The following is a 13,043-nucleotide window of genomic DNA, read 5'->3' as shown; positions in this document are numbered from 1 at the left end:
CTCTTACCCTGCCTTTGCCTCTGCTCTCCCACCCCTCTGAAGACGTAGTGGGCTGCCGAGTCTGTGGATGCCACTGCAGGGTGCCTGTCCATCCCCTGGGACGCCTCCCCTGTCCCGGCCAAATGGCTGCTCCCCCAGAAGTTCTTCAAGATGGGCCTGGTGTTGTGCCCTCTGCCTCCCTTTGCCCAACAGCACAGAGCAGCAAACTTCCCTCCTAGCAGCCGCTCCCCCACCCCCAGGAAGCCACTATTTCAGACCCACCTAAGGATTCACACAGAGAAGCGGGGACCTCCCAGCTCCCAAACTAGGGCTGGCTAGTTCCCACAGACACAGGCAAACATGTCCATGACATACAGGCACCCATACACCCCCACATTCCAGCACACATAGATATGCTCACACACATATGCTCATTCCCACAGGTACGTGGGCACACAGATGCCTACAGGAAGAAGAGTCGGAACTCCTGTTGGCAAAGCCATCTACTTTTCAAAGTACTTTCACATCTGAGATCAGGCTGTGCGCGCACACCACACCCTCCTTCAGACCAGCCTCCCCTTTCTCAGTCCCGCCCAGGAGCACAAACAGACCCCAGGACTCAGCTAGGTAGAGCAAGGAGAGCAAAGTTACAGTAAGGACAGTCTGTAGGCCTGGAGGGTTGTCCTGGAGGTAGTGGGGGAGTCAGAATATTGGTGAGCCACAGGAAACTTGACCAACTTGCATTAGTGTGGGAGAAGAGCTCTGGAGGCCGGTGTGGAGCGTGAACTGGGGGTAGAAGCAGGGAGGCAAGTGAGGAGGTTGGCCAAGGGTCCGAGGGACAGATAATGAGCTGACCCACTGACCTGGGACAATGGCAGTGGCTTTGGGATCGGAGAAGACGGAATGCTGAGAGACCGGTGGAGGACGAAGCAAGAGAACTTAGGTGATTACCACAGGGTACTTACTAGGAAGAACTTCTGACCTGGGTGACCAGAAAGGTGTTGATGGCAGAGAAGCAAGTTTCTGATGAAAGGAGGAGACAACGGACAGGACTCTGGGCATGCTAAGCCTCAGATGTCTCTGGGATGGTGATGGGGTAGAGTTTGGATGTGTGCAGACAGACCGGCAGGCAACGACACTCTGGGGGTGGGGACTAAAGATTGGAGGGTGGTGGGGAGTGACCCCCAGACTTCTCTGGGGCTCCCAGGCAGGAGTTTCCATCCAGAGAAAGGAAAGAGCCCTAGACATGGAGAGATGGCCTGCAGCTGCGAGTGAGGCGTGGCTTGGTGAGGCCTGAGCCTCGGGACCTTTCCTGGGAGGCTCCCAAAGTCACTTTGAGATCTGGCATCTAGGATGGGAAGCCAGCTCTCTGGTCAGTGCTTTCAAAGTGCTGAGAGGAGCCACAGGGAGGCTGGGTGACTCTAGAGAGGCAGGGTATGGAGACGGCCATGCCCCCACCCCCACTTAAGCCTTATTTAAGGCCGGCCTCGGTGTTTGGTTGGGTAATGAACTAGATAAACAATTCCCCAAATAGATTAAAACGAAGTGTAACTTACAAAGGTGGCTGGTGATGATGGTTTATTCCCGGGCAGCACACCATTTCTTTATTTCCAAGGATAATTCAGTGTAAATCACCTTAATTAAAAGTGTCAGCCCAGCCCATGAATATTGTACTTAGGAACGCGTTTCCTGGGTCCCAGTTATAATTTAAAACCCATGGATCACTAGGCAGCGAGTGACTGAGAAGGGAGGAAATCGTTGGGGGCGGGCTGTGGAAACAGGGAGGGACGCAAGGCAGGGGAGCTGGTGGGCTGGGCAGGAGCCTGTCTGCCTGTAGCTCTGAGGCTCGGACCTCCCCCTTTCTCGGTGGTAGGCTTTTCACCAGACTCCTGTCCCTGGGGGACCAGGCTCACTCGGGAAGCCTGAGATAATCAGGTTGTTGGAAGAAAGGTGGTGTGGGGTGGGTGCACTTTCTCCAAGAGGGGGAAGGAGCCTGAGGCAGGACCAGCCCAACTTAAGGGAAAAGGAAGAGTATTGGCAAAGGGAGAGGCTGGACATTCTCACCCTAGATGTCTTCACCTCTGCTCACCAGCAGAGTAAACTAAAGCCCAGCGTCAGTGGGATGTTCCCCAAGTAGAGAGAGAAAAAGAACTCCAAGAACTCTGTCCTCCAGCCTAACGCCTGAGTATCTTCAGGGAAGCAGTGTGAGCAACGGAAAGGCCGCACTTTGGACTGGGTCCGACCAAAACTCAAATCCCTAAACCCTGCATGGCCTGTGTGAACACAGGGGTATATCATTTACCCTCTGTTCATGTCCTTTGCAAAGTTTTTGTGATGATTAAAGCGAGAACACATATGGAGCGCCTGGCCCATACCTGCCAACCCCGTCCCATGTGGTTGGTGCATAATAATTGCTCACTCTTTCCTTTTCAGTCCCAACCTGATCCTGTCCAGACAAAGCTCAGACCTCAGGCCAGGGGTCCAGTGAGAACAGGGTAAATGCCTCGTTTCTAGCATCTACAGATGCCTCATTACCAGATGCCTCATTTCCGGCTTCAGTAGATGCCTCATTTCCGGACCTGTCCAGACACAGGTGCAACGGGATGTCAGTCCTTGTTGACTGAGGGAAAGTTCAAAATCATAAAGTCGCCAACTAGTTGCTCCTCAAAAGAAACTCAGTCTCCTCTCCGTATCCCCATTGCCTAGATCAGGGCCTGGCCGGGAGCCCGAGTACAGGGACTGTTCAAGAATCCAGTGGAACTGAGTGGAACCTGGTCTGGCTGTCCTGCCAAGTCTGTGATGCCCGCACCATGTGATCACACGGGCAGACAGCTCTGTGTTTACACTCAGACCTTGGGCTCGCGCTGTCACTGAGCCTGGTGGCCTCCGCACGGTGATGTGTGTATCCGTGTGGGTATGCATCCACATGGGTCTGCATGTATGGGTGCGTGTCTGAGCACGTGGGTGTCTGCATCTACGCATGTATTTCTATGGATGTTGGCGCCTGAGCAGCTCTTCACCCAGGTCTGGGGGACTGTTGTGAATGGGTCTTTTTTACGTGTTTGACCCTCGTGACTGTGGACAGAATTATGGACAGTGGATATGTGCGTCTTTGCCTCTAGGCCAGGGTTTCTCAACCTCAGCCCTATGGATATTTGGGGCCAGATAATTCCTTGCTGTGAGGGGCTGTCCTATATGTTGTAGGATGGTTCATATCCTCCACCCACCATATGCCAGTAGAAAACTCCCTGCCCCCAGTGGTGACGATCAGAAGGGTCTCCAGACATTGCCAAACGTCCCCTGGGGGACAACGGATGCCTTTATCTGAATCTGCCTAAGCCTTGGCTCACACACTGGGTGTGTCTGTGTCTGACCCTGTGGGTGTCCCCTGGGTCCATGCCCTGCCCTGTGAGTCCACGTGTGCCTTGGGTGTGGGTCTGTGTGTCTTTTGTGCCTTACGGATAGCCCTGTGCGTGTGTTCTACCTGCACAGCTTGCACGCGCCTGTGCAGGGGCCCTATGTCAATGGGCTGTGTCTGCCTCCTGCACGTATCAGCCAGCGCCTCTGTGTGCATGTATTTGTATGTGTGTGTGAGTGCACATGCGTGAATGTGGGAGCACAGATGTGGTGAGCACAGTGGGGGCAGCAGGGAGGGAGGGACAGGAACAGGGATATTAATGTTTCTGAAGTGGATCTGATTTGATACGTCTTGTTCCATTGTCAGCATCTGTTTAGCAGGGATTTGTAATACTTTGTGGCTCTGGATCACTCATGCTTAGCGCGGGATGTGGCCTTGCATACCAATTTTGTTATTAAACACAGTCCTCGCCTCCCCCACAGCCCATCCATCACCTCCCGCCCCCGCCCCCGCCTGCTCTGAGCCGCCCACCATATTTCAGGGCCCAGCTCCCGCCCGCCTGCCGCGCCCGATGCCGGAGGGCCTGGGGCTGACAAATTGAATCAGGGGGAGATCATTCCTGGCCTAACGCAGTTTGCAGCATGTTGGAGGGAGAATTGACAAGAGCCATGTCAGTTCCATCACCCCAATCCCATAGGAGCTAGGAGCAGGCTGGGGACAGGAGGTGGAGGGAAGGGGGCATCCGGGAATGCAGAATCCTCGGGGCTGATACCAGGAGGCAGGTAAAGCCCCTTTCCTCAGATTCATGAGGGAGCCCACAGGCCTACTGTCTCTGTCCCCCTCCCAGGAGTCAGCTCCTGCCAAGGGTCCCTGATGGGGGCTGAGCTAGTCAGGGCCAGCTGGGGTTGAGTGGCCTTGGTAGAGCCTGGCTGCACAGGGCCGGGCTAAGCTGCCCGTGCCTTCTCTCTTTGGGGTTTTCTTGCTATTCTTCTCTTGCACGCCCTGGGTGAGTGGGATGGTCACTCTGTTCTCTTCTTTCTTGGCAGCAAGAATTCCCTTCTGAAGGATGCCATGGCTCCAGGCACCCCCAAGGTAGGTGGACAATTGTGTGTTTTCCTCCTACCCATCCTAACCTAGGCCTCCCCATTACTGATTCCTCTTGAGGAAAAGGAGCTCTTCCTGGATCCCCAACTGTCTCCAGGGTTTGGTCGTCAGCCTGAGGCCAAGGGCTGCCCTGTGTGCTTAAGCGTGTGTGTGTGTGTGCGCGCGCGCCTCTGTGTGTGTGTGCATGTGTATGTAGTCTGAGTGTGAGCCAGAGTATGTCCATCTGACTTCTTCCTCTTCCAGTCAGGACAGGGGTCAAAGCTAAAGAATGACCTGGGGACATGGGGGGGCTCAGACACTAAGACTCAAAGGAGGAAGGTGAGCTATAGCAGGTAAAGAAAAATACCGAAGTATAGATCAAGACAGAGCACACAGGCCTTCGAAGACAGGCCCTGGGTGTGTGTGTGTGTGTGTGTGTGTGTGTGTGTGTGTGTGTGTACTTTGTCCTGAGGGCAGCAGGGAGCGAGGGAGGATGTTGGGCTCTTCTGGGGGGACAGTCTACCCCCTCCAAACAGATAGTGTGGGAGAGAAGTTTGAGAGTATCAGATGCAGAAAGGGAAAAATGAAGGGCAAGTAGTTGGCTTGAAGGAAGGGCCAGAGAGGCCTCACACAATGACATGATTTGTACCAAGAACTCCCATAGGTGGCCCCAGAGGCAGATGGTACTGCTTCCCCAAAGGTGACGATTTTGAGGGAGTGGGGACCTGGGGAGGAGGACTAGACCCTACTCACTGAGTGTCCCCTTCCTCACCCTCTGTAAGGCAACTCCTTCCTTACGAGTTCTCAAAATGATTCATAAAGATAGGAATCCCTGGCCCTTTTTATAGGGAATGAGGAGTGAGGGTTAAAGCTTCAGAAATGATGCAGTCTGGAGGCATGCACAAAGAAATTAGAGCAAAAGCCAAGATGAGAATCTGGGGACCCCTGCATGGGGGGGGGTCAAGATAAGGTACAGGCACCAGGAAAGGGGGCAGAGGAGAAAGAGTCACAAATTAGGAGGGGCCTAGGAGAGCCTGGTACCCTAGACTCTAAGGGGAGAAAAGTTCCAAAACATATGGGTTGGTCAGCACTTGAAGAGAGCAAGTCTGGAGAAGGGGGCCACTGCATTGAGAAGTCTTAAAGGCACTGGGGACATCTGGCAGTTTGGAGAAAAGGAGCCAGAGCGATAACGTTACCTGTAAGGGTTGGCCCTGGAGGCCTCAGAAAGGGTGGGAGTGGATTTTGCGCCTTTATTCAGGAAATCACTCGCCACAGAAAGTTGGGCAGAGGTGGGGCAGAGACAAATGTAGGCTCTGTCCAAGTAAGCAAAGCCTTCTGGCCCTAAAGAGAAAAAGGTGGGGCTTGCCCCGCAGCTGTGGACCGTGCAGGTGGGGAGCCACACTCGTGGGGCTTGGCCTGGCCTCTAGCACTCAGCGGTTCTGGTTACGGAAGACCGGCCGGCCGCTGACACCTGGCACCGGAGCGCAGCTGCCAGGGCTGGGCCCTGGGCCCCCGAGAGGCCGGCGCTCTAAGGATAAACACGGTTGCAATCCATATCCATACCCGGCCCCGCACAGATGCAGACGCACACACGACGGAGCTCAGAACACTTACACAGGAAGTCTTAAAACATGCGTGGATCCTGCCACCATCGACACAGGCGCGTTGATAATCAGACTCTGAGGCGAGGACCCCTGTTTGCCCACTCCCAGGTTCATGCTCACACCCCCCAAAGCTGACCGTTGCAAGGTCTGTCCCCTGCCTGTGGCTGAGGTTTTAGGGAAGCAGGCCGTGGGTGGAAGAGGCGTGAGGTAGAAGGTTCAAGCCAGAGACTGAGAGGACAGGGAGAAGGAGGGAGGGAGGAGGGGGAGAGGGCGAGGGGGCCTTAGACAAGATTGATGGCCTCATTGCCATTAAGAAAAAAATTAGCCGGTGGCGGCTATCATATTAAAGGGTGAAGAAGCCGTGAATTATTTTCTTAAAGATCTTATCGCTTACAATGATAATTTTACCTTCCAAAAGGCCACTTTTAATGAGGCGAAGAGCCAGGCAAAAAGTCATGATTTAATGCTGGGATTTTTTTTTCAAAACACATTTTACTGCTTTTTGGTCCATGTTTAAAAAGCACCAGTGACCTTTTTTTATTCTGCTTGCCCCAGGTGTAATGCTGGGCCTCTCAGGGCTTCTAACCTAGAGAGAATGAGAGAGAGAGAAAGCACACAAGAACGAGCTTTCTCGTGGCAGGGGGCAGGGACCCCCACATCGTTTCCCCTCCTCAGCGTCCTCCCTGGGGCCAGAGAAGGAGAAAGACATTGCCCAAAAGCCCACCGCAGTCGGCACTGGGCCTTGGCTGGGTGAAGAAAGGGCTCTAAGTGGCAGGCCCTTCCCGGGCTCTTTCCTCCACCAGCTCCTTGGGGAGAGGCTGAGTCAGGGCGCCCTGCCAGGCCAGCAGCCACCCCTCCCCTCCCAGGGCCCTTGCCTGAGGATGTGCAGCTTGGCCACCACATGCAGGTCACATCCTAAGGCTCGGTCGGAGATGAAGGATAAATGGCTGCTCCATCTTTCCCAAATTGCTTTCTTTGGGCTGTCACTGGCGATTTGGCATGGTTTCTAGGCTGGGGAGGCCTCCTAGGGAATTGTATGCTTCTGGCTCCGAGCTGTGCAGGCTGGAGAGGGTGGGGGAAGGAGGTCGGGATCACTTGCAGGCCTCCAGGCCCCCCGCCCAAGCCCCGTTTGCAGCTGAACAGGCCTTGGCAAGAGCCAGCAAGAGCCCGCCGAACGTGCCATGTGGTATTTAGAATTGTGGCGCTCGCACACAATGTAAAGCAGACAGTTTATTAATCTAAACTGCGGGCGCATGTAGGAGAGGCCGCACAGGATTGACGTGGGGGGGTTAGTTGTGCTGGGGTTCCTGCTGGGGTCACTGCCGCGGCGCTGGGATAAATGGACCCGGCGTACATCCCTAGCTGCATGTGGGAAACTCATACATACTATTTAATTTACTGTCTCCATAGCGGGGCTGCCGTCAGCCTGTATTAGGGGCAGACAGGGCTGCAGGTGTGTGGCTTAACCACAGCCCCCCAGGGAGGGGGGTCCCAGAGTCTCTACTTGCTATGGGAGAACAAAACATGTATCATCTCAGCCTATTAGGGGAGGGCAAGGCGTCCTGCCCCACTGGGGCAGAGATTACCTGGGGTCTGGGAGCTTTGGACCCCCCTGGAGGTCTCTACCCCTTCCTAGAATCAAGCCATGGTCTCCCACAGCCACACCCCCAGGGCCCCAATGCCTGCCTGCCTTCTGAGACTATCCCTCAACCTTCCTCTCTGCCCCTCTCCCCAAAGCTCTGGTGGACTGGGAACTCTAGGAGTCTGACTGACTGCAGGTCTCATTTGGCCCGAGGCTACATGTCCTTTTTCTTCTTCCAGTCCCTCCTGTTGTCTGCTTCCATCAAGAGAGAAGGAGAGTCCCCAACAGCGTCCCCACACTCCTCCACTACCGATGACCTGCACCACTCAGACAGATACCAGGTGAGGAGGGGCTGGGTGAGCATCAGAAGGAAGCCCCCATGGATGAAAGCTTAGAGGGGGCTGCCTGGTGCCAACTCCTCCTGTCCTTGGAAGAAGAGAAGAGAAGCCTGAACTCTATTTGGTTCGCTCTGCATCCAGTGCCCCTAACCGAACCCAGAAGGAACAGGTGTCGGGTAATGGGCCCTCGACAGATGGGTTTTAAGGAGTGATGCCAAGGTCACCTGGGTTCTAGTGGGCTCTGAGCATATCTAAAGCATCCTGTTCATCAAGAGGAATCCTATGTGGTTTCGTTTCATGGGGGCCCTGAGACCTAGCCCCAAATCCCCTGAAGACTTCAGACTTCAAAACCAGGATCCCCTGAGCAAATAACGATTCAATCCTGCCAAACCTTGGTACCAGACCCGAGAGAGTCAGACAGATGTGGCCCACGAGTGCCTTGGGCAAACAGGAAGGGAGTAATCACACAGTCCCAAGAGATCACAGCAAGATGGTACCTGAAGATAACATCCTAGCTCTATAGGGATTCTGTAACTCTATATGGGACTCAAACTGCATAGTCCAAAGTGCCAGCCTTGAGGAGGAATCCCCACTCTAGAGAGGGTATTCTAAAGAGGCAGCCCAGTCCAGCCTCTGGAAACACTGCTCTCACCCAATAACCCTAGCATAAGTGGAGAAATGACCCAACCCCAGGGAATTCTGGTGTGATAGGGAGACAAGGCTCTGCACCAAGAGTTCCACTCGAAAGGGATGGACAGAGCCCTGTCCTTAGCCCTGTCCTGCACAGCAGTCAGCCTCAGTACCTGCCGAACTAGGAAAAGAACTACCATCAGGCATAGGCATGGCATGCTAAGGCATGGCACTGAGGTTTTCTGTGATTTAGGTTCAACCTCTATCTCCAGCTGCTATTCCTAACACTGCCCTCCATGAACCCTATGGGCTATCAGCACAGAATTAATGCCAATCACTCCCTCCCTGTCTGTGCCATTCCTTTCTTGCCTGCACACTTTTACACATGTGGTTTCTTCTAATGGGACTACTTTTTACCCCACCGTGTCACATTTCTATTTATCCGTCAATATCCTGCCCAAATACCATCTCCTCCAGGAAGCCTTTCTGGATTAGCTATCTCTTCTCATGATCCCTGTATGTCCTTATGATTGCCCTTATCATCCTATATGGTGATCACCTGTTTAGCTATGCTTCCATTTTTTTTTTTTAAGATTTTATTTATTTAGGGGCGCCTGGGTGGCTCAGTGGGTTAAGCCGCTGCCTTCGGCTCAGGTCATGATCTCAGGGTCCTGGGATGGAGTCCCGCATCAGGCTCTCTGCTCAGCAGGGAGCCTGCTTCCCTCTCTCTCTCTGCCTGCCTGTCTACTTGTGATTTCTGTCTGTCAAATAAATAAATAAAATCTTTAAAAAAAAAAAAGATTTTATTTATTTATTTGACAGACAGAGATCACAAGTAGACAGAGAGGCAGGCAGAGAGAGAGGAAGCGAAGCAGGCTCCCTGCTGAGCAGAGAGCCCGATGCAGGGCTTGATCCCAGGATCCTGGGATCATGACCTGAGCCGAAGGCAGAGGCTTAACCCACTGAGCCACCCAGGCGCCCCTATGCTTCCATTATTTACTGACATATAACATGCTATATCAGAACTTAGTGACTTAACACAATGTGCTGTTTCTCATGGTTTTTTTCAGTTGACTGGGCCTTTTCTCATTTATGCAGCTCATTCAGCTGGAGGATTGACTAGGCTGAAAAGCCTCTCATTCTGGGAGATCAGGATGCCTCGGTTCTCTTCCATGTGCCTCTTATCCTCCAATAGGTTAGATCAGCTTCCTTCCTTGGAAGCCTCAGGGCAGTGTCATACCAAGAGGGCAAAGACCAAAACTGCAAAGCCTCTTGAGGCCTAGACTCTGGACTCACCCATCAATTTGGCAAAACAAGTCACAAGGCTAAGCCATAACCAAGGGATGAAGAAATGCACCTCTTGACAGAAGGAGCCACAGAGAATTGTGGCCATATTTAATCTATCACAACGAGCATGACTGTTTCACTAGACTGGGAGTTCCTCCAAGGCAAGGTCCTTGTCTCATCCTTCTTTACTCCCTTCTTATACTCAAACATGCTCACCCCAGTGTCCTTGCCTTCAAGGGATTAGATTTGCAAATAAATAATTATAGCCAGTGGTTTAAGTGCTGTGAGAGTTAAGTAAGTTTCTGGGGCAGCACAGCATAAAGAGGGGCAAATCAGAGCAAGCTTCACAGAGGAGGTAACAACTGAACACAGACAAGTAGGAGTTCACTTTGGTGGACAAGGAAGGTCTGCCATTTCAAGGCAACACTGTGTGCAAAGGGCATAGAGATGTAACACAAAATGATGTACTTGGGGACATGCTAGCTGTTCAGTTTTGTTAGCATGTAAAATACAAGGGAAACTGGTAGAATGTGACGCAAAGTACCCCAGGGACTAGCTATGTATTCCATCCCCTGATCCTTACACAATGCGTGGCATGTACTAGTTGGTCAATTATGGGTTTTTTGTTTTTGTTTCTTTTAAATCATCAAACTAGGTCTTGAAAGCATGGGGTACTGGTTTCTGGTTTGGATTCCCATATACTTAGCCCCCCCTGGATTACCTAAGCCCCTCAACCATGACCTCATTTTACCCTCATAGCAACTGTGCAGGCTAGGATTCGTTGCCCCCAATTTATTGCCAAGGAAACAGGCCTAGAGAGGGGATATGACCTTTTTTGGAACCCATAAATTATGAGTAACAGAGTCAGAATTTGAACTGTAATCTCTCTGGCCCTGAATCCTTGTTTCCCAGCCCTGCACTGGGCTCAGGGGCTTCCCTTTTAAATCTCCTTTTCCCCTTCCCACTGATATGTCCTACATGCTAGAACCTGTGCTGGGTAACTGGAGAGAGATGATCCCACCCCCGGTAGCAGGGACACACATGTAAATAATCACAATATACAAGATCAGAGGGGAGCCAAGGGATGGTGAAAATTCCGAAGAGGCAACTAACCCAAACTTTGGGGAAAAGTGAAGCCTTCCCAGAGTCCTGAAGGGTGAACAACCCTCAACCAAGCCGCAGATATGGAAGCATGGAGGATAATCTAGCCTAGAGTCCAGAGCGCTCAAAGAACTACCGTTAGCCCTGCAAAGGTAGAGTGCCAAGATGGCAAAGGGAGAGAGCAAAAGTAGTAGAAGAGTCTGAAGAAAAAAGGCCTGTATGCCATGCTGCAGATCTTCTAGGTGGAGAACCATCGAAGGATTTAAAGAAATGGGGGTCAATTTTGTACAATACAAAGATCACATTGTGTGTAGTCTGAAGGATGGGTCGCAGAGAGAGAAACTGAAGACCAGAACGCCAGATGAGAGACAAGTTTTGAGAACTCACAAGATTATGACCTAGAGCAGTGACATCCAATGCAGGTGTAGCCACTGAAGAAACAGGCCATACCAAGCGCTATGCAGGGCCCTGGGTTCACCCATATGACTGACACATGGCCCCAACCCTGGAGTGGTCAGTCCACCACGAGAATTTGTATGAGCTACAATGAAGATAGAGATGGAAGTACTCTAACGGGAGGAAAAGATATTTTTGCTTAGGCCTGGAAAGATAAGTAGGAGATACAGAGAGGTGGAGATGGGAACATTCAAGAGTCCTTTAAATATAGACTGGCATCTAAAGTTGGACTGAGTGTGAGGAATGAAGGAGGGCGGGGCCAAAGACACCTCTCAGTTTCCGGTATGGGCACACTTGAGTGGATGGTGGTATCCACTTCCGAACGGAGCACCCCGGTGGAAAGCGGCTGTTTGGGGATGTCGAGTTCCGCGTTGGCCGTATTGGCGTGCGGTGCCTACGAAACCTCCAGGGTCTGTCCGACAGACAGCTGAAATGGGAATCCTCTAATAACGGGACTACAGAAAGGCTGGGGGGTGGGGGCTGGGGGAGGGACAGTTTGGGACATTCAGTGGGATCGCCCAGGGACGACCGGGAATCCAGACGCCTCCTCCCCAGAAAAGAGCTGGCCGCGCGGGAGGCGGGGTCCGGGGCCCGGGGCCGGACGGAGGCTCTGGGGCGGCAGGAGACCCGCGCTGGCAAGGGGGAATGGAACGCGGTGGGAGGACCCGGAGGTCGCTAAAACTCGAACGGGTTGGCTTTGCGGAAGGTGGGAGGGACCCCAGGGCGGCCCCAGCCGGTTACTACCGGAGTACGAGCAGCCGTTTCCTGGTCCTGGTCCTGGTCCGGCCGCGGCCCCCCCCCAACCGTGAACTTTCACCCCGGCGCGCGACGGCAGCGAATCACGTGATCAGGGCCAACATGGCCGCCGCCGCCGGTGGGAGCTGAGGTGCCGCCGCCGCCGGGCAGCCGGGGGGAATCCGCCCGCATCGCTGCCCTCGCCGGCCGGGCGGCCGCAGAGCCCGGAGCGCCGGAGACCGGGGTTGGGGCGGCACCGTGCGGCGGCCACGGGGTCCCGTTAGAGCATCCCCCGGCGGCTATGCCGAGGGCCCGGAGCGGCCGGCGGAGCAGGGGGGCCGGCGGGAGGGAGGAAGTAGGTTTGTTTACGGGCTGTTTGGGGCGGGGCAGGCCGGGACCGGGGTCCAGCGCTGGGGCGGGGGCCAGGGCTTCAGGCCGAGCCTGACGCTTTCTTCCTCTCTCCCCCCCCCCCCCCCCCGCCCTGCTTCTGTCCGTGATCTTTTCCCAGACCTTCCTGCGAGTGCGAGCCAACCGGCAAACCCGACTGAATGGTGAGTCTTGCCCAGCCCCTCCCTCCGCCCCACCCCCGGCCTCCTCCCTCCCTCGCTGCCTGAAGATCCAGGCTTGCCTGGGTCTCTTCGACATTGGGGCCATTTGGCTTCGTCGCAGTCACAGCGCCTAAGATTGTGCTAACCAGGGCGGCAGCCCTCAGTTTCCCCGTCTGTCTAATGGAGGTTATGGTTCCACTTCTTGCCCACGCCTCTCTGAAGGCCTTCAAGAACCATGGTGGGCAATAAGTACCAGAGAATGAGGAACAAGCTACACAATTCCACTCGGGAGCTCAGCTTTGAATTTGCAAACTGCTGGGACCTCACTGTACAAGCCGGCAG

General features: G+C 53.8%; 1 protein-coding gene across 5 annotated transcripts in view; it reads left to right on the top strand.

Annotated features, from left to right (window-relative positions):
- The window catches only part of RNF220 (ring finger protein 220), a 221,603-nt gene that overhangs the window by 189,530 nt on the left and 19,030 nt on the right, over window positions 1–13,043 (top strand). For 4 of the 5 annotated variants that reach the window (XM_047725672.1, XM_047725673.1, XM_047725674.1 and 1 more), the window contains exons 3-5: window positions 4,384–4,429; window positions 7,846–7,947; window positions 12,662–12,704. In XM_047725672.1, coding sequence (XP_047581628.1) covers window positions 4,384–4,429; window positions 7,846–7,947; window positions 12,662–12,704 — 191 coding nt within the window. Of the gene's footprint in view, window positions 1–4,383; window positions 4,430–7,845; window positions 7,948–12,244; window positions 12,509–12,661; window positions 12,705–13,043 lie in introns of those variants that run through there. The other variant, XM_047725677.1, reaches the window with a different exon arrangement.

Source organism: Lutra lutra, chromosome 4, assembly GCF_902655055.1.
Source record: "Lutra lutra chromosome 4, mLutLut1.2, whole genome shotgun sequence".
NCBI lineage: Eukaryota > Metazoa > Chordata > Mammalia > Carnivora > Mustelidae > Lutra > Lutra lutra.
Note: the sequence above shows the minus strand (reverse complement) of the source record. Positions and strands in the feature narration are given on the sequence as shown.